The sequence below is a fragment of the Lissotriton helveticus genome, chromosome 8 (assembly GCF_964261635.1).
Source record: "Lissotriton helveticus chromosome 8, aLisHel1.1, whole genome shotgun sequence".
Lineage (NCBI taxonomy): Eukaryota > Metazoa > Chordata > Amphibia > Caudata > Salamandridae > Lissotriton > Lissotriton helveticus.
Window position 1 is genome coordinate 845,881,524 of NC_136069.1, and position 19,074 is coordinate 845,900,597.

Here is a 19,074-nt window from a genome sequence, read left to right on the forward strand (position 1 = left end):
TGGACCTGCGTGGATTTGAATTTGTAACCATGAAGTCAAAGACGCATTCCTGAAGTAAATGCATTAAAACACTAAGCCACCAAACCTGCTCTTTAGATGCTGCATACTCTTACTGCAACTGGACAAGACAGGGTGGGGTAGTTGGCTGGTGTTCCTATCCATTTCCACACTGAAGCCTGATTGGTGTTTTATTTGTTAATATAACGTGAAAGCTTGTTGTGTTGTTATCTCTTAGCAAGCTGTAAGGTTACCAGATGACTCTATGTCACCTAGACTCAATGCTCCAACCTTGGACTTTAATTTTACAAATAATTGTTTTCAAATTCCTTCGTTCAATTTGGACAACTGTGAAGAGCACCCTGACAGCGACTCTTAGACTACACTATCTGCAAAAACTGCACAATAGCACTGTGTGAGAGCATGGAGTATTCTGTTAACATTAGCCAATGAGCACATGATCATGTTGAATAAACAGTAGGATGGAGGCACCTATCACATGTTATAGTAGTCTCGCTTCCTCTATTGTTGGACCTGGCCCTCTCTACAGGATCATATCCAAACATTTTGCCTTCACTCTCCTGTTTTCTGAACTCGCTGTTGTTGGTTTTTAGGACACTGTGCACTTTACCACTGATAACCAGAGCTAACGTGCTTGTGCTCGCTCCTTTAAACATAGTAAACATAGTAAAATTGGCTTACACCCACTTGGCACTTTTAATTTACTTGAAAGACTCTAGTAAAGTGGTGCTACATGTACCCAGGGGCTGTAAATTAAATGCTACTAGTGGACCTGCAGCACTAATTGTGCCATACAGTTAAGTAGCCTTTTAACCCCTCCCATGCTCGTGACGGAACCGCTCCGTCACGAGCCTCGGGTGGGCTGTGCTGGTGACGGAACAGTTCCGTCACGGCCCCGCTGATTTCGCGCTTGCGCGGCGCGTTCTATTGAGCGGGCGAGGCCGTGACGGAACCGTTCCGTCACAAGCACAGCTCACCCGCGTGCTGTGACGGAGCGGTTCCGTCACGAGCACGGGACCGCCGCGCCGCCGCCCCGCCCCCTTAGCGCTGCGGCGGAATAGCCGCCGGAGCGAAGGGGTTAAATATGTCTCAGGCCTGCCATTGCAGCTTATGTGTGCAGGTTTAAATTGCCATTTTGACCTGACAAAATAAACCTTATGCCAGTTTTTTTAATTTATTTTTTTTATATTTATTTTTATTATTATAACACAAGAGAAGAAATATACATATCAGGCGTCAGTAAACGAAACACAGCACAGCTGCGGGTGGGCAGGTGAAGCACAAAAACACCAGACAGTCACGAGTATCAAGAAAATCAGTTCCAGCAGAGGACTGGGGCAAAGCAGGTAAACAACAGTGACCGCAGGCCGTCCTCGGCACCACCCACCCACCAGAAAAACAGGATTCACGATGCATATAAGTGACACCCAGATATGACGAGAAAAACAGGAGAATATGCCACAGCTCTTGCGAGAAGAAGGAAAGGGAATAGGAAGGTCATAGAAAATAAAAAGGCAAAATAAGAAACCCCCTCACTACCCTCCACCCTACACCCCTGCCGATGGCTACGACCCAACCCCACTAGCAGTGTGCCTGTCGCCCCATAACTGGACCCCAAGGAAGGGAAAAAGGTGGAGGAGGAGAACAGTACAGTACGATACGATACGAGCTCCCGGACTCCCATCCCCCCGCCAAAGGCAGACACCCCCTAACATCAAAGTAGCAAAGAATAGCAAATCAAGAAACAGCCTGTAGGGGAGCCGCACAATAGAGAGGAAAGAGAACATCCCGCCCGACCCCGACTCAACAGAAAGAGCAAACCCCGCCAGATATGTTAGGAAAACTGTGCCCTGGCCAATCAAGGAAACAGCCAGCCCCTCACCCATAGACACCGCCCAGAAAAAACAAAAGAAAAACATTGCATCGGAGCTTAATAGAGTTCAGCCCAAACCCTCACGGTCCATAACGAAAAGCCCTTCCGGTACAAACAGATCGCCACAATTCTCTACGTTGAATACACCCATCCGGACCGCCTTCATAACAAGAATGTCCAAAAACAGGAAAGTGTCAAAGTTAAAACGAGGAGAGGGAAAGCAGGAGAATCGTTCACAGAGATTGAGAGTCAGAGCAAGCCCCATTCCCAACAGCAAGAAAGCATCCAAGAAATGTCGATCCTTCCCAGAAAGGCGCAATGGCCGAGAACGGCAGTCACAGGAGAAGGCACAGGGTCCCAGAAGGGTAGACACATCCAGGATGGGCGATGTCGATATAGGGCGAGCCACACATCCAAGACTGTCTGCTCCGATCGCCGCCATCTTAGGGTTGCTGGGAGGCTTCAAAACAGTATCCTGCGCAGGGTCCATGGTGTCAAGCAAGACGGTATCCGCGGGTGGAGTCGCTCGGCTTTCTGGCAACAAGGGGTCGGAATCCGGTCTCAGACTAACGCGGTCTGCAATTGCGATCAATCCCTGGATGTTGGTGGCGAATCGCTCGTGGAGCCGCAAAATGGCGGCCATTACAGTGTGTAGCGACGGTGTGGTTTCAGCCCGCTCCATCGCCCCTCAATGAGCGACCGGGTGGGTATCCGAGCCCCAGAGGTCGACTTCTCCGGGGCACAGGGCGAAGTCAAAGTCAATGTAAAAAACACTGTAGGACGCGTCACAGCACGATAGGTGCACAGTCGCCGCCTGCGAGGAACCGAGCCCAGAGAACCACCGGGAGCTCCGGGGGACGGCTCCCCGAGCAAATGGTCGATACCAACAGGCCACCGTAGTTGCAGGATAAGCACCATCCAATTAGGGAGAAAAAAGGAGACCACTGCGGGAGACCGGATCCACCCACTACTCACAGCCGATGTTGTTCAACTACGACCCGGCCAAAGTGAAACTCGAGGCCCCGGCGTCAAAGCTGGGACAGGCCAAGAAGAACGCACGGCAGATCTTCGCCGTCCGGGCCGCCGGAATTTTCGGGGTTGCACCTTTCGAATCAGGCGCAGTTCACCAATACGGGAGTCCGGCGGGAAGTCAGAATTATCTGCAGGATTTATGAACCCCTGGCGGAGGTCGACGGAGCCGGGAGCTTATGCGGCCATCTTGGTTGCGAGCGTAGCTCCTCCTGTCCTTATGCCAGGTTTTAACCTTCCTTTTTTAATACATATACGTCACCCATATGGAAGGCCCTAAACAGACCATAGCACAGCGTGCATTGTATTTAAAAAGTTGGACAGTACTTTTAAGTTTTACATGTCATTGTAGTGAAAACCTCTCCATTTTTTCCCACTATTGCAAGGCCTACCTCTCCCATTGGATAACATTGAGTTACCTTATTACATTTAATAATAAGGTAGACACACAGCTGAGATAACCCCTGCTCACCTCCTTGATAGCTTGGGATGAGCAGTCAGGCTTATCTCAGAGGCAATGTGTAAAGCATGTGCACATCTATACACAGAAACACAGTGAAAATACTACAATGGCTTAGAAAAATAACCAATTTTTATCAGAATAAAATAAGACCAAAACGACAACAAAACACATACAAAAAAATAATACATAACATTGGATCTAGTTTTGGATGGTAATAGAAAGTTAACTCCATTTATCAATCATATTAAGGCCTATGCCCATAGATTTCACAAGTTCAATCTATGAGCATTCCTGTATGAGTAGTTTTATGCTGTGCTTGCTACCTCATGGATTTCGTTTGGGAACCTCATTACTTGCCAGGTTATGTCCTATGTAGCATGGCCGTGTTGTGAAAAGTGCTCCACTAAAGGGGCTCCTATTGTTCCACAGATAATCCTACTTCGGTGTTGGAGTATATATGTATATTTGTTTATACATGTATAAATCAATTACCTATTGATTAAATCAATAGCTTTACGAGAGTAAAGTACATTAATTGTGTTAGCAGGGCCATTAAGTCTGTTAGCCCCTGGGGAAATATTTTGAAGTATTCCTACTGGAACTTTGTTTTGTACATACGGCCTTAATTGCCAGGTTCCATTGAAATATAGGGTGCCCAGTGTTTGATTTTGATCCTTTTAGAAAACTGCCATTTTCATGACATTTGGTGCCTGCAGCCTTTTCCTGGGTCACGTGACTAAGTGTTGTTGGCAGTTGGCCTTTTTGCATTCCTCCCAGACAGTATCATAATAGAGGGTCTGTGTGTTGGCAGGATGGGCCATCCTGGCATGATGAGGGGGTGAGCTGTCACCTACCACACTTGCACTTCACACTCACAGAGTACTTCACACTAGCTGATTGTGGCCCCAGACTGGTTGGGACAAGGGCAGGGAGGCAGGAAATTCAAGACACCTCAGTGGGAGGGGGAGGGGGGGGGGGCAACATGCATAAACATTGGACCCTAAGACCAAACTCTTCAGATCACTTCTGGACCTGTGGAAGACTCAAGAGAAGGACTGCTCTGCTGCCTTGCTGCAAGAAGGACTGCCCGGCTGCCCTGCTTCCCTGCTTCCCTGCTGCAAGAAGGACAGATCAGCTGCTTTGCTGCCCTGCTCCTTTGCCTGCAAGAAGAACTCCTCTGCTGCCCTGCTGTCTGGGGAAGAAGGACTACACCTACGCCTTGAACCCAGGACCACAAGAGTGAATCCAAGTGCCCCAACACCCTTTTACCCTGCACCTGGACTCTGGTCCCAACTCCCCGATCAGCACGAGGACCCTTCTAAGTGGGGATAAAGATATTCTGCCAGCCCAGCTGTGATCCCATCGGAATAGACGAACCGCAGTGCAACCCAATGCAGCCATTGCAACTCCTTATCGGAACTGGCACAAAGCAATGCAACTCGACGCATGATCTTGCATCGCAGCCGATGCCAAGTGAAGCAACTCAATGCGGACCTCCGCAACACCCCGCATCCAGGACATAAGATACAATTCTCAGCCTCCTAACATGGTCACTGTAGGTGGCCCCATTCCATCGCAGTCGGCCTGAACTTGTGTCATTTGCTCTGGTCCGGCGTGACCAGATAACAACAGATATTGCTTTGTGCTTCTACGCAATATTTTCAGCTAGATCTTCAAACTTGCATATCTCCGTTTTTATTAATTGGATTTTTTTTGTTTTGGTTTCAAACAATGTATTAAATGTTACTCTATTTTTTTAATATTGGTGTGGGGTCTTTCTTTTGTTGGGTTTTCACTTTATTACTGTTTAAGTAGTACAGAAAATATTTACACATTGTAAGTTAAGCCTGACTGCTTTGTGCCAAGCTACCAGAGGGTCAAACCCTGGTTAATTTTGTGACTTTTTGTGTTCCCCCCTAAAAAAGATTGTGGCTGTTGCTTGAGAAAAGCTCACCACTGCCCCCCTCAACCAAGAACCCTATTTCTCACACCCATAATCAGGTAATTTCAAAAAGGTGTTGCCTTCGGTGTTAGTGAAACATGAACAAACGCCCACTGGGTAATGTAGGACGAACTCTACTTCAAAAGAGATAATTAAAATAAAGACTGCAAGTCCCAGAATGCATAGTTCTGTAAAATGGAATGTCAAGAAACGGAAATGCTTTTCAGGGACTTAGTGTTTCCTTAAATTTCATTAAATCACATTCATTAATACTCTGTCTGCATGTTGAGATTTTCGGTAAATACAAATTTCAAATCGGAAATAAACTCTGGAAGAAACTCCATTGAACTGCCATTGTGCTGATTTAAGGAAGGTCGAAATAAAAAAAAAGTTCCAAACACCACTTTCTTCACTCCACTCCTGACCTCCTAAATTCAGACGAATTGTTTATTAACCCTTGAAATCAAGAAGCCCCTGTTTACTCCAAGAAATATGTTGGCGCCGTAACTGCGACAAGCAGGATTGGCATGTTACAAGCACATTGCTTCTCTTGCCCTGCAATCACCATTCCAGTTTCCTGGTGCGTGGATATGTGCGAGCGAGAAGGAAAGGGGGCGAGGGAGCGCGAGGAAGACACAGGTGACAGCAATTAGCTTTAATGGCCTGTGAGCAGGTGGGAGCCGGACGTTGTAAGGTTTAAAAGCAGCGGCTCCGGGTTAAGCAGGCAGTAGCTACCATTTGAAGTTACAATCGGTGGTGTAACTGCAAGTAAACGGTAAGATCTTAGTCCTCTTTATGTAGCTGGGCTGTGATGATTTGGTTATCTTTATTCTGTAGCTGTTTAACGCGTTTTAAAATGTTAATTAATTTTAAGATTGTAGTGTGAGTAAAATTTCGTTTATCACGTGAATAGTGACTAGTAGGTTAGGTGGGTGACGTACGTAGCCATAAACTTCAGGCAGGGCCTGGCTTTGCCACTTGTATTATATCTCAGCTACACGGGTAGCTGACGTGACTTTAAAGCACGTTTAAGGGTCTAACTAGGGAATGCCCCCAGGTAATGACTCGTTTTGTTTCAGAGCAATATCAAGCTGTCGAATGTTGGCTTTTTTTTTAACAAACTCCTTTTGCATTCTGGGAATTGTAGTTCGTCATTCTAAAACGCGATTTTGCAGTATTGCAAAACTAAAAACCAAATTTGGAGCACTACTCACACCTGGCTGGTGGAGGTAATTTTTGAGAACTTTGCAAAGATCTCTTCCTACTTTCTTTGAAGGGTAGGGTGCTTGATGCAAGTTAAGGTAAAATGGACCACGCTGTTTTGATACGGCTTGGTTATTTATTTTTCTTGGTGTGGTGTTTCTTTATTGCCACCCAACTCTCTCCATTGTTAGAGGATGGTCATTTAGGGGCTTGTCAAAAAAGGTACATCTCTTCGCCAGCATATTGGAGTAAAATATTTTACCTTCGAATACTTGGTTTTTCTGGTGTTTTCTTCCTCAAAGAGCTATTGAAGGTATTATAGGTGTAGGGCGACCTAATTTTCCTCTAGCAAAACGGAGGCTAACTGAAGACTGCCTGTTAAAGCTGGTCACAAATTGACCCACCGTGAGGTACCTGTCGTTTGAGTTCAGCAAGGGGCGAATGAGACAGGAGTTTTACAATGTTCCTTTGGGTTGTTAAGTCGGTGTGTGGCGGGATTTGTGCAGCTGTATCTTGTATGGATGTGGGTGATAATTGTTACAGTGGTTGAAATGGAGCAATGCTTAACTGCATTCGCCGCAGTCCCATTGTCTAGATCCTGATCTTTACTCAGTAGTAAATGATGCTCTTAAACTTTTTCCCATTAATATCCTCCTTTTTGTTTCCTTGCTTTTTCTCCTTTCAGTTCGGTTTCCTGTCCCTCCTCTGCCTCACCCCCCCCCCCCCCCCCTCAAAAATGCATGTCCGTCAGTACTTGGCTAGCATGTTTTCACCCCTTCCCCTCCAATTACAAGTGTATTATTTATAACTGAAGGCTTACTTTAAATTTCAAGTGGTGCACATGCTTGTTACACGCCTCCCTGAAATGCTGTTGTACACCTTTCCAAAGATTGCAGGAAAAGCTCGGCTTATTCGTGCTCTATTGGTCCTTCCTAGCTCCCAAATCGACAACGGTGGTTGCAAAAAATGCGATGGCTTTTTACATAGACCCCTTTCCTGGCAGTCCTCAAAATTGCATGCTAGCTTTGGTCTATGCAGGAACTTGGAGAGCTCAAGCTAGAGGCTCCAACCCGGAAGTGCTAGTCCTGGCCAGTAACCGCTGTACTTTATTTCAGTACACAAAGTATTTTGGGCAGCAGTCCCTTTGTTCTGGCAATAATTGTCACCTCAGTTTTCCCCTCCCCAGATAGACTACACCTTGTGTAGATTCACATCTATAGTGTTCGGAATGCAGCTAAGGCCCGTGCTGAGTTCAAGTTAGTAACTGCTCAAACACTGTAGTCTTCAGCCATGTTCCATTACTCTTCCACTCTTCGCCACCCCTTAAAAAATAATAATCCTACAGCTTGTCTGGTATTATTAGAGCTGCGGAAACTGCGGCCCTATCTTCTTGTAGGGAACCTAGTCTTTGCATAAACGTTAAAGTATCCCCAGAGGAGGTGTAAACCTATCGACATCGGTGCCATACTAGGACTACATATGAATTTCTTCTGAAAGTTTTATTCGAAGCCAACTCCTGTAACAGTAGGCCAGAGGTGGAGTTTGTAGCTAAACCATGTTTGTTGGTAGCTTTCTATAGGACCGCAAGAGGGTTGTGGAGTAAGGAGGGCTCCTAGTACCTAAACTTTTGAGATTTCAGTTGGGCAGTTTACCAGGTCAAAGTATGGCTGAATCGTAAAGCTGAACTTTGAGTGATTTACAGCCTGAGGAGTTTTAGATGGCTTGACCAGGGAAGGTTAGCATTGGATTTCGAAGTCTACTAAAGCTTTCACTCGCTGGCCTGTTAGCAGGAAGACCAGCAAAGCAATTAATGAGGAGTTAATTTAATGTGGACGGCCCTCTAGAAAGAGCTGTTGCACCCTTCATGTGATTCAAAGACCTTCAGGCTATCTGGCTCCGTGTCATGCCTTACTACAACTGTATAGCGTGTCCAATCTTGGGTCACTTCAAATGGAATCCGTAGTGGGGGGGGTTGAGGAAGTTGCAGAGAAGGCGTGATGGGTATTTAATTTACTTCCTGCTCTTAGCCCCATTAAAAGATCAGGGGCCAGATGTAGGTCGGTCGGTAACGGCCGAAAATCGGTATTTTCGGCCGTTACCGACCGGAAAATCAGATTTGGTATGTAGGGCCCAGAATTTTACAGATTCGGTAAATTTACCGATCGGTAAATTTACCGAATCTGTAAAATACCGAATCAGTATTTATACCTATTCGGTATTTTTGATATGTAGGTGGGACTCTTCTGAGTCCCACAACCCTTACCGATTCTGTATTTTACCATCAAATATATTTGATGGTAAAATACCGATTCAGGTGTGCATGCACATGTGTGCATGCACACCTGTGCCATATGACAGGCAGACCTGCCCTTAGGGCAGGAATGCATGCCACATGGCCCCCGAATCTTTTTTGGGGGTGCTAGAGGGTGTCAAAGTGACACCCCCTGCACCCTTGTCAAAATCTGTATTTACCGATTCGGTAAATACCGACCGGTAATGCCCCATTCATTCCTATGGGCTTCAAAGCCCATAGGAATGAATGGGCCATTACCGGTCGGTATTTACCGAATCGGTAAATACAGATTTTTACCGATTCGGTAGCAGGAACATCTGGATGTTCCTACATCTCAACCCCTTAGATTTACCGATTTTTAATTACCGAATCGGTATGATTCGGTAATTAAAAATCGGTAAATCTATTTTACCTACATCGGGCCCTAGATCACCTAAACTGGAGCACAACCCACTTTAACGTGGGACAGGGCACAGACCAGTATGACCACCATTGGTGTAAAGTGAGAAAATGCACCATGTGGGCCAGATATCCGCAAGGAAGGAGATTTAGCAAAGCCATTGACTTACAGTGGGTAATATGGCAAAACCCCATTAGGCACTGTAGTGGTGTTACTTGTGGTGCAGCCCAATTAAATACACTTTAAAAAAAATGTTGTTCCTCTGGTTTGACACTGCCTCTTGTTGGCCGTATCCAGTTCCTAATAAAGGTTATGTCTCCAAAGCTGAATAGGCTCGACCAACCCATGTTATCTAATCCTATCATTTTGCATGATAAAAACAATTCTAGGGGCTGTTCTCCTGATACTGGGATCATCCACACCACTGAGCCAAGGTGGAGTGAAGGGAACGATTGATCTTTGATCCCAAGTTAATCGACAAACTGTATTAACTTCGGGTGGTGTCTAATAAATTGTAGTTTATTAAGTCTTTCCGAATGGGAATAGTGGTAGCAGATGTGCCATTCTATTATAAGCTAACTTCTTCGGGACGTACAGCAGTTGCCCCACTCTCACCCCAGTGGGGTTCAACATTGATTAGCAGGCTGCAACCTGTCACAGGGAGAGCGCATTAAGCAGGGCTTGATTTAACAAAACTGTCTGTAGCTAGCTGCAATCTGGTAGTGGCCAATCAAATCAGTTTGTTTTGCGGGAATTATTGGTGCAGAGTGGGCAAGCAGCCTCGAGAATTTTAAGTACCACTTATAAGATTTTAGGTGTGTGCCCCCCTCGGGCTGCATATCCCAAATAAATGTTCTTTACATCAGTCTGTAGTTTCTCACCTAGGACAGTGGATAAATCTGGGACATGGCCCTTAATTTCTGCAGGTGCCACATCAGTCCTTGCCAAACCATACGAGCTCAAGTTTCCTTTGGCCTAGTGAATCGCTCACCAAATTTATTTTTTTTGGGCTTTCTGGTCTTGTATTAGTTTGTCCCATTATAAACCGAAATAAGTCCAAAATGTAAACCTTTAACGGGCCTGTAATTCTTGTGTTTATATTTTTATTAGGTATTTTACACTAAACGCTCAAACTAACTTGCCACTTTCAGTTCTTGTATCAAACATAGAATGAAAAGAGGTAAGGGATGAGCCAGCAGGGCAAAACACATAAATGCACTCGTGCTCTGTTCGACCCACAGTAATCTTTCCCACAATGATGGCCTATTGCTGGATGCCGGTACTGAGAATCGAGGTGCGAGCAGCTTGAGTAGACGTGGCAGTATGAGACCCACCCCTGACTGGGCTGGCAGGAATTCCTTGCAGAAGAATGAAGGTCCGTGTAGACTGGCATTCACTCGATCTGCCTGGATTCTAGTAGCTGTCTGGATACATGTAAAGGGCAGAGACTGACTTGTCTGTACCACCAACCAAGCTGTTCTAAGAAACCGTTCTGGCAGAGTTCGTCCCAATGTTCTAAACCACGAAAGTTTGACTGTTCTATCGTAAACGTCTGGTCTAAAGATCAATGTCAAGTCAACATGGAAGGGAGCATGGTCTAACGACATAGGCTGGGTTTGCAAGCAAGTGGGTCCTAAGATGGGTGCATAGGTAAAAGGTGTAAAGTCCTCAGGTGGGACTTCAAAAACCAAGTGTGACTCTTGGAGTCAGCAATGTGTTGGCATACAGGTGCAGCAGGTCTAGCTTGCCTGGAAGCACCCCTGGATGTACCCTGAGACCACTCTAGTTACTTGGACCTTGAGGGAACTTTTATTGCATGAGCTCATTGTCTGATTGCAGACTTATAAAGGGACACAACTGTTTCTGAAGCCTGGGACGACCTGTCCCTCCACGCCAGAGCTGCCTCCTCAGTTCTTGTTTTCTAGCTTCAAACCTGGCTTGGCACAAGCGGTTCCGGCTTCAGTGCCAGGATATCCCCCTTGTAAGTTGTCTGCCATACTAATGCACAAAACTGATTTGATTTACATTTGGTGACTCGGTCACATTTCCCAGATTCTTACAAAACGGAGAATTGGGGTAGGCTGTTTGCTATTTTGCACAGCAGCGTAGGAAAAAACCTACCTCGCCTTCCAGCTTGAACCTGAAGAAGCAGATGTTCTCTTGACCTAAACCTTTCTTGGTGGGTATAGTGCTAACTTATCCAAAATACACGTAGGACCAGTTTTGTGTAAAGCACAAAGATGTAACCCAGTTTTTGTAGTCTGTTTCAAAGATGGTCAATGTGAGTCTTTCCTGGTTCCTGAAGCAGAATTCAAATTTCGCCTCCCTGTTATAAGCTGGCAGCCCAGTTTTGAAGTCTTTTGAGGCGGTTTATAGATTTGGTTGATAGTTCCAGATGCAGAGCAGTCAAATTGTAAAAACTGGTGTCTGAGTCACTAGCTTATGACCCTGCTTGGGTAATGAGGGCATCACCTTCCACATCCTCCTTGAATTCATCAATTCACGCAGATCTGACGCATGCTGTAGTTCAGGCAGTTTCGTCCAGGCCTCTAGCTTTCAGCACTGGGGTTGATATATCGCCACTCAGCCACCAGTTGGGTACTTGGCTTGAGGATAAGGAGCCAGAGCAGATTAGTATGTGACTTCAATCTAAGTGCATTATTGCTAATCCCCTGAATCTAACTTCCAGTTGTCGACGCTCTTAAGCACAAAGCCCCTTTGACAACACCAGTTGTCATAAGACGTTGACAGTATAATAAATTAAGTATCTGAGAGGCTAATGGGATTTACAAGTTGAAGATTTTCGGAAACTCCAAACCATCCTAGCCAATGCGCGGTCAGATATATCAGACTGAATAGAAATATCCGGAATTCGGTTAGACCCAGTGTCATACAGTCTCCAACACTGTTCCGCGCACCCACCCATGACACTGGACAGCCCTCCATCTACTCCCCATTGACACACTTCTTGCTCCACGACACCATATCCCATTCAGCCTTTGCCTTCAGGAGGAGCTCCATTTCTTATTGGAGGCGTTCCACACCCCATCAAGGTGCCCACCTGTCATATTGCAGACTAACCACCCCCGTCCCCCACCCCTAGAGGGAGCCTCATTCAGGTACTACCAGATTTTGGCTCGGTTTACAAAGGCTCCACACCGCCCTCTCGATTTTATACCGTCACTCCACTTTATTAACAGGCGGCCTAATCTGTCCTGATTTTGGCTTTCACTGTACCTATTGCCCACACAGCCCTGAAGAGTCACGGTAATAGTCCCATGTGTGACGAAACGCGTGTCTGCTTTTTTTTTTTTCTTTGTTTTTGCTGAATAAATACTTTTGAACCCAAAAACTGGTGTCGACCACTGGAATTGCTCAAATATGTGACATTGCTAACAGTACTATATCCTTATAACGTGTGCCCAGGACTTTTTTATTTTGGTAAATAGAAATATGTTGGAAGTATAGCCACGTTAATGCATTATCCTGCACTACCGGGGTTTCAGATCTATGAATCAAATCTGGTGGGGATCATGGAAAGGTGGTAGTGGGATCTAATCTAGAAGTGTGCATGAATTTAGTACAGTTGTCAATGCTCTTTTACCATGGAGGGATCTAAAACCAACCTGTTTTACCCAATTAGTTGTTGGCCTCCCTGTTCTCAGGAAAGGGTGAGCTGGGCCTATGATCTGAGACCTTTCCCCTCTTCTCTACCTTGTTCTACAAGCCCTATCCAGTTTTACACTCTGTTCTGGCCCAAATCATTCAAGTACCATGGTTTTTAGGGACTTTATCTCTTTGAAATTCTTTGTAGTACACATCTCTAGCATCTAAGGCATTATTGACCCAGAGATTGAATTCATTTGCTTGCAAAATGTTCATTTGGGATGTTTGAATAGTTGAGGGGCTTTCTCTCAGCGTTGATTTAAAGTTGACCTTGTAATTGTAGACCCACCTCTACCCTGTTCTCCAGGATCTGTTTTTAGGTAGTCTTATGGTAAACAGAATCCCCTAGTGATCTTATGATTTCATTGATCTCCCACCCCCACTATCAAAGCCTCATTTTGTCCTAAAATGAGATCAACAGTGTGCCCTCCTATCCTGTGTAGAAAATGTTGCTCAAAGTTCAGACTAATCGTAGTTTCAGTTTTGTTCACTGCATTTTACATTAATATTGCCCAGCAGGCTGAAGCTGTCCAATTTCAATGGACCTATTAATAAAGTTTTGGTTGTTACTTGTATTACTCTTGATCCTTGCATGTAGCAGAATGTGTGCACCTTTGTGCAGTCTTATTGGATTTAAGGTTCTTAGCTCGTAACGCAGAAAATAATCTGGGGCTGCTTCTCCGATCTTTAACTTGGTTTTTTTCCTCATTGCTTCTGCTGCAATAGTTTTGCATTTGGCTCAGTGGTCCTACTAGGCATTGTTAGGCAAATAGCTTGTTTAGCTTTATCTTGATCTCTAACTACAATTAATCTGATCTCTTTAAAGGTCATGTCTGGACGTAGCAAGAAAATTGTGAAGCAGAAGGCTGGTCCCAAGACTAGGTCCTCCAGGGCTGGTCTGCAGTTTCCAGTTGGCCGCATCCACAGGTTTCTGAAGAAAGGAAACTACGCACAGCGGATCGGCTCTGGGGCTCCAGTGTACATGGCTGCTGTTTTGGAATACCTTACTGCAGAAGTACTGGAACTGGCAGGAAATGCTGCTCGGGACAACAAAAAATCCAGAATTGTTCCTCGACATCTGCAGCTGGCGGTCAGGAATGACGAAGAATTGAACAAACTGTTTTCTGGTGTGACCATTGCTGAAGGCGGTGTGCTACCGAACATACAGGCCGTGCTTCTACCCAAGAAGACTGCCAAGGGATCTTCAGCAGAACCAAAAGATGTCCAGTCACAGGAGTTTTAGGGCCCTTCTGTCTTGACCACTTGCATAATGCACTTTTAGTACAGTTCAATTTTAAAGCTTTAAATTAAATAAAATACAATTTTATCCTTCTGGTGTTGTAAAAGTGGTATTTTTGTCTGCCTAGTGGCTACAGTCGACCGTGAACCAGTGCCTGCTGTCTGACTGCCTTGTTGCTAGTGTAAAACTGTCCACCCCAAGCAGTCATTGTATTGAATTCCCTGGCACAAGTAAGTTTTGTTCAAGACCATCACAATCTCATGGGTTTCCATTCTAACCACTTGACTTGGTCTTGCATTCCTGAATACTTTGTTTCTTTAGGAGCTAAAGAGTGAAAAACTACCCTAAGGAAGCATAGTCCCAAATTCCAGGATGGCTGGCTGTAGAGGAGACCGCATTGGTTTCAAAGTGGAGGAAGGTGGTTAGTGTTGAGCTTTGTTCACAAGGTGTGCGAAGTGCTCTTGCAGAACAGTAGGCTTTGTGTTAAAGCTACTGATATATTGGTCCAGCATCTGGTTGTAGCAGGACCTTGCAATTTAGTCTTCAGTGTTGCATCTCAAGTCAGCAATGCGACTGGGGAGGGAGGGGTGGTGTATGTTCTCTGGGTGACTGGTAAATACTGCAGTGCCTACTGAAAGGGACTGGGAAATCTGTGCCAAGAACCAACTCCTCCCAGTTTTATCGACCAACTGGGAGGGTATAGAACTAAGGGGAGGTTATCTGCAACTCCTGTCAGCAGGAAATTTCCTCTGTGGGTGTGGAAGACTCCATTCCCAATGACTGGTTAATTTTTGAAACTATATTTGTATCATGGAGTCTAATCGGCTCAAAGTGAGCCTTTCAAATGATTCAGTCACTGTAAAAGCACAGACGTTTGTACAGTTTATTGGGGTGCGATGCAGATTAGTCTTTTATGGCAAGTTTTCTGTGGTAAAAATTGGAGTTCATGGGATTTAGAGATTTTGTTTCACCCCCCCATTGGATGAGTATAGAGCAGTTCCATCTCCTTATAGAGGGTGTCAAATTGTCACTGGCTGACTGAGCCCTGGTCAAGCATCAATTGCAGTCCTCATAGGGTTAAAAATCAAGTAAACCCCAGATTAACCTGTGCTCAATCTCCTGGTAGCTTGGCAGGGAGCATTCTGGCTTAAACTAGTGGCAGTATGTGACCTTTGGGTGTATTATGAAATAGATGTGGGTCCTTCTCATAGTACACTCTCAAATACCGGCTGGGTCCAGTCTGAATCATTTACTTAACCTTAGTTAAACTCTGGGTAGCTGTGGCTGCAAGCAGTACAGGTTGGCAAAAACTTGTGTAGCATTTAACGGCATCAAACAGAATAAGTCACGCCAATACACAAATGTATAAAATGGATCTTATTGTTAAGAATTTTTAGATACCGTGATCATCAAACACCAGAGGGTTCCGTGAATAAAGATTTTGGGGTTTTACCACTTTTAAATGCAACCAGAAACCAACATTGTTCACCAAAGCTGTCAAAAGTTTGACTGTGATGCAGGTACTCTGGTGCGAGTTGGGTCTAGTGTCCCTTGAGTACAAAAAATCCTGACTTTGATAGCAATCCAGAGTCAAGCAAACACTGGAATTTTTTTTATTGTGTTTTAACAGATGTTGGTACACCTTTTAGAATATATTAGATACAGGGTAACGCCAGGTATAAAGCAGTAATAATTACACATGGCATACAAATGTTCACACGGGTGCAACTTCTGGCAATCATGGATTTGTCCTTTTCTGTGCCTGGTAGTGGCAATGTCTGCGATTGCTACCAACTTGTCAGTTTGGGCTCTTTCAGCTCCAGCGTACCTGGAAACTGGATCCAGGGGATCAGCTGACTGATCCTTGGAGTCCCTGATGCAAGAGCTGTAGCCACAGGAACCATCTCACTAGCTCAAAAGGGCATCGGGAGAAGTCCTTGACAGTGCAGGTTAAAGGGATCAGGTCCGCTCTGTTTACAGCATGATCTGAGTGGCAGAGTGCCACATTTATCCCAGGAAAGAGCCCTGAAGGGGTCTACATGGTCACTAGCCAATAGGCTACTGGGTCTCCTATGTACTGATGTCCATCTTGCTATTCCAGAGTGCCCTGTTTATTGCCCCTTTCAAAATTGAATGACCCTTGCTTTGTCTGGAGCACGGTAGCACACCCAAGAGGTGTGGCTACCAGTGGGCAACACACCCATTGGATTTCCCTTCTCTGGATCTCAATTGTCTGTAGGAACACACATTCTGCTAAGGTGTGCTGCAGTTGTCCTTCAAAGGCAGCTTTCCCGTTGAAGCTTGCAATTTGGTCTAACTGCCCAAGTAGCCATCCTCTAGAAGGAGGGAACTCCTTACTCTGTCTACTGGTCTGTTTCTGGACCAGGAGTTCATTCACATGCCCTGCCCTTGCCAGCGGCCAGAAAGCTGTTCGCTTGCCATTCCTTTGTGAGGCCACTGGAATGACTGGAGTGCAGAGTGCCAACTACCTACATTTTGCTTTTCTTATTAGTGACATTAAATCTAACCTGGGCCTCAGGTTGAATTTAATGCCCTGGTTAATTTGATCTTATTTGACTCACTTGGGTAGTCTTGTTCGGTAGGTTAGCCAGGCTGGGGTTCTAGCTGGTAACCCAGTGTTGGCCAATGGGGCTGCTAACCTTTGCACAGCAAAAACAAGTGTTGCTCTTGGGACATAACAAAAAAAAAATTCCTTACTCCCTGCCATAGGGCTCAAGGCTTCTTCAGGGGAGGCTCGTATATAATATGGGAAGTGGGAACTTTGTCATTAGTTCTAATGGTAAAGTTAAACTAGCAATGTAAAAACTGCTCTTTCAGTCTGTGGTAGGAGGCTTTTATAAAAAAACAACCACCTTCTCCATGCAGGGTGGCGCAGTTCTGTCATTCTGCCTTATATACCCTCTATACCATGGTCTAGGGACTTGGAAGTAAGTCGGTGCTAATTGGGTATATCCAAATCAGCACATCTTTTGTATAGTTGGTGGTCTGGTTAGCAGGCCTCGGCGCTCTTTCACAGTAGGAAGACAGTCAGTAAAATCGCCACAAATGTGGGAGGCGAAGATACTCCTGTATGAGGAAATAATAGTTCAGGTATTTGGACAACAGGGGTGACTTCAAATGGTAAAACCGCCACTCCAAGTTAGAAAATAGTCAAATGTAATAAATAAAACCAAATCGATATATTCCATTCGTACAACCAGAGCATTCCACTTTCAAAATTTTAGTAAAAACGGTGTCAAAATGCATAATTCACAAACTGAATATCCAGTTGTGATGTACCAAGACAGTCACATTAAGGCGAACACGATGGAGTGCTGAACAGCTACAGGGACCCAGTTGAGCCTGCTGGACAAGAACTGTCAATCCTGGTTTGTGGAGCATTGAGGATCTTTGTTGTGAAGCCAAAGTGATGTGTCCATTCAAGGTAGGGTGAGGCTGCAGTGTGAGGTCTTGTTCTATTGATGTGGGGTTGCTATGCAAAGTCTGGAGTCCGTTGTGTCACAGACTGTGCAAGGTGTTAGTTCCGAGGTACTGCGCTGTAGGGCCTGCTGACGGGAGATCAGAGGGCCCATGCCAAGGATCATTTGGCTTGGCAGTTCGGGCTGGACTGTTCTCATGAGGCACAGGGTCAGACTGATTTGCATATAGCCATGTCTGAAATGGGGTGGCGGAGTGGGCTAAAGAATGGTGATGGATTAAACCCAGATCAGTTGACTGGGGGTGAGTTTGATTTGCTTAAACGCTCCGTCCATCATCTCCTTTTGTATCGCAAGGATTCATAGAACAGCAGTGGTTCCAAATGCGGAGTGGGTCAATGCACACAGCAGCAGAGATGCATTGGTTCTGCTGGAATTTGCACCATGCAGAAGAGATACGATCCTGTGGAGTCACTCTTGTTCTGGGTACAAGAGATGCAGGTCAGCAGAGTGGCAGTAGCCTCTCCTTCTTGGCAGAGGATTCACTGGTACTGAAGAGTTGGTGTCTGGAGTCCAGTATTCCTACCTGTTTGTTCCTTTAAAGTTGGAGGCTTCGCTTTGAAGTACATAGGTATCCGGTGTTCCTGCCCTGGCTCTAGATTAACTACAGGGGGCTTTTTAGCAAATTAAGCAATGTTTGACAGTGTCCCATAAAATCCTGCTCCAGTGTCTTCAGGACATTGGCATAGGTGGATCTGCTCTGTCCTCGTTAGCTTCCTGTCATTTATCTTTTCAGATAACTCCCTCCCCACTCATTACAGCTCCCAATTGCATGTCTGCAACGTGGCATGTCCAAGGGCTGTTCTGACCCCCTATATTTAATATTTACGTCCAACCTCTGGCCCAGGTGATATGTATGAGGCTTGTGCTGGTGTCCTATGTGGGTGACACCCAGCTTGTGCTCCTTTTCTAATCGCGACCTGCCCAAGGAGAATGATGTTGCAGAGTGTATGGACGCCAACTGTTTACATCTAAACACAAGCAAACCAATTTTTTAATTTGGAAAAGGCCCACTTTTGCGATGACCATTGGCTCTCTTCCCTTGAGCTGCCAGCCCAACCCCCAGTGTTTTTCATAACCAATACAGTGACTACACATCATTTTAAGTCTTGCACCTGCGATACAGGGCGAAAGCCCTGTCGCAGCAAGGCCTATTGTCGGTGGTTCTGCTTACAAGGGGCTAAAAGGGAGACACGAGCTGGGCACGCGCAGCCTCAGGAATCTGATCAGGTCACGCGTGTGTTCACCATCTCCTGTCTCCCTTGAAAGCCTTCAACACACTCGGCCACACCTCCCCCTGCTTTCGCACACACATACAGAGACACCTCCCTGCCGTGCACACAAGCGTGTGCATACACACAGAGAAACACCCCCCCCCTGCCGTCCCTCCCCCCGTACAACCAAGCCCCACACACTGCATCGGCACCACTCCAGACTTCTACAGCCTCCG

General features: G+C 45.6%; 1 protein-coding gene across 1 annotated transcript; it reads left to right on the forward strand.

The window, feature by feature from the left end:
* Positions 1 to 5,952: 5,952 nt before the first annotated feature.
* Positions 5,953 to 14,220, forward strand: LOC144771788 (histone H2A, embryonic-like). The gene is made up of 2 exons (XM_078656072.1): positions 5,953 to 6,100; positions 13,714 to 14,220. Exon 2 carries the CDS (start codon positions 13,717 to 13,719, stop codon positions 14,128 to 14,130), a length of 414 nt encoding a protein of 137 aa, XP_078512198.1. The 5' UTR covers positions 5,953 to 6,100; positions 13,714 to 13,716; the 3' UTR covers positions 14,131 to 14,220.
* Positions 14,221 to 19,074: the final 4,854 nt, after the last annotated feature.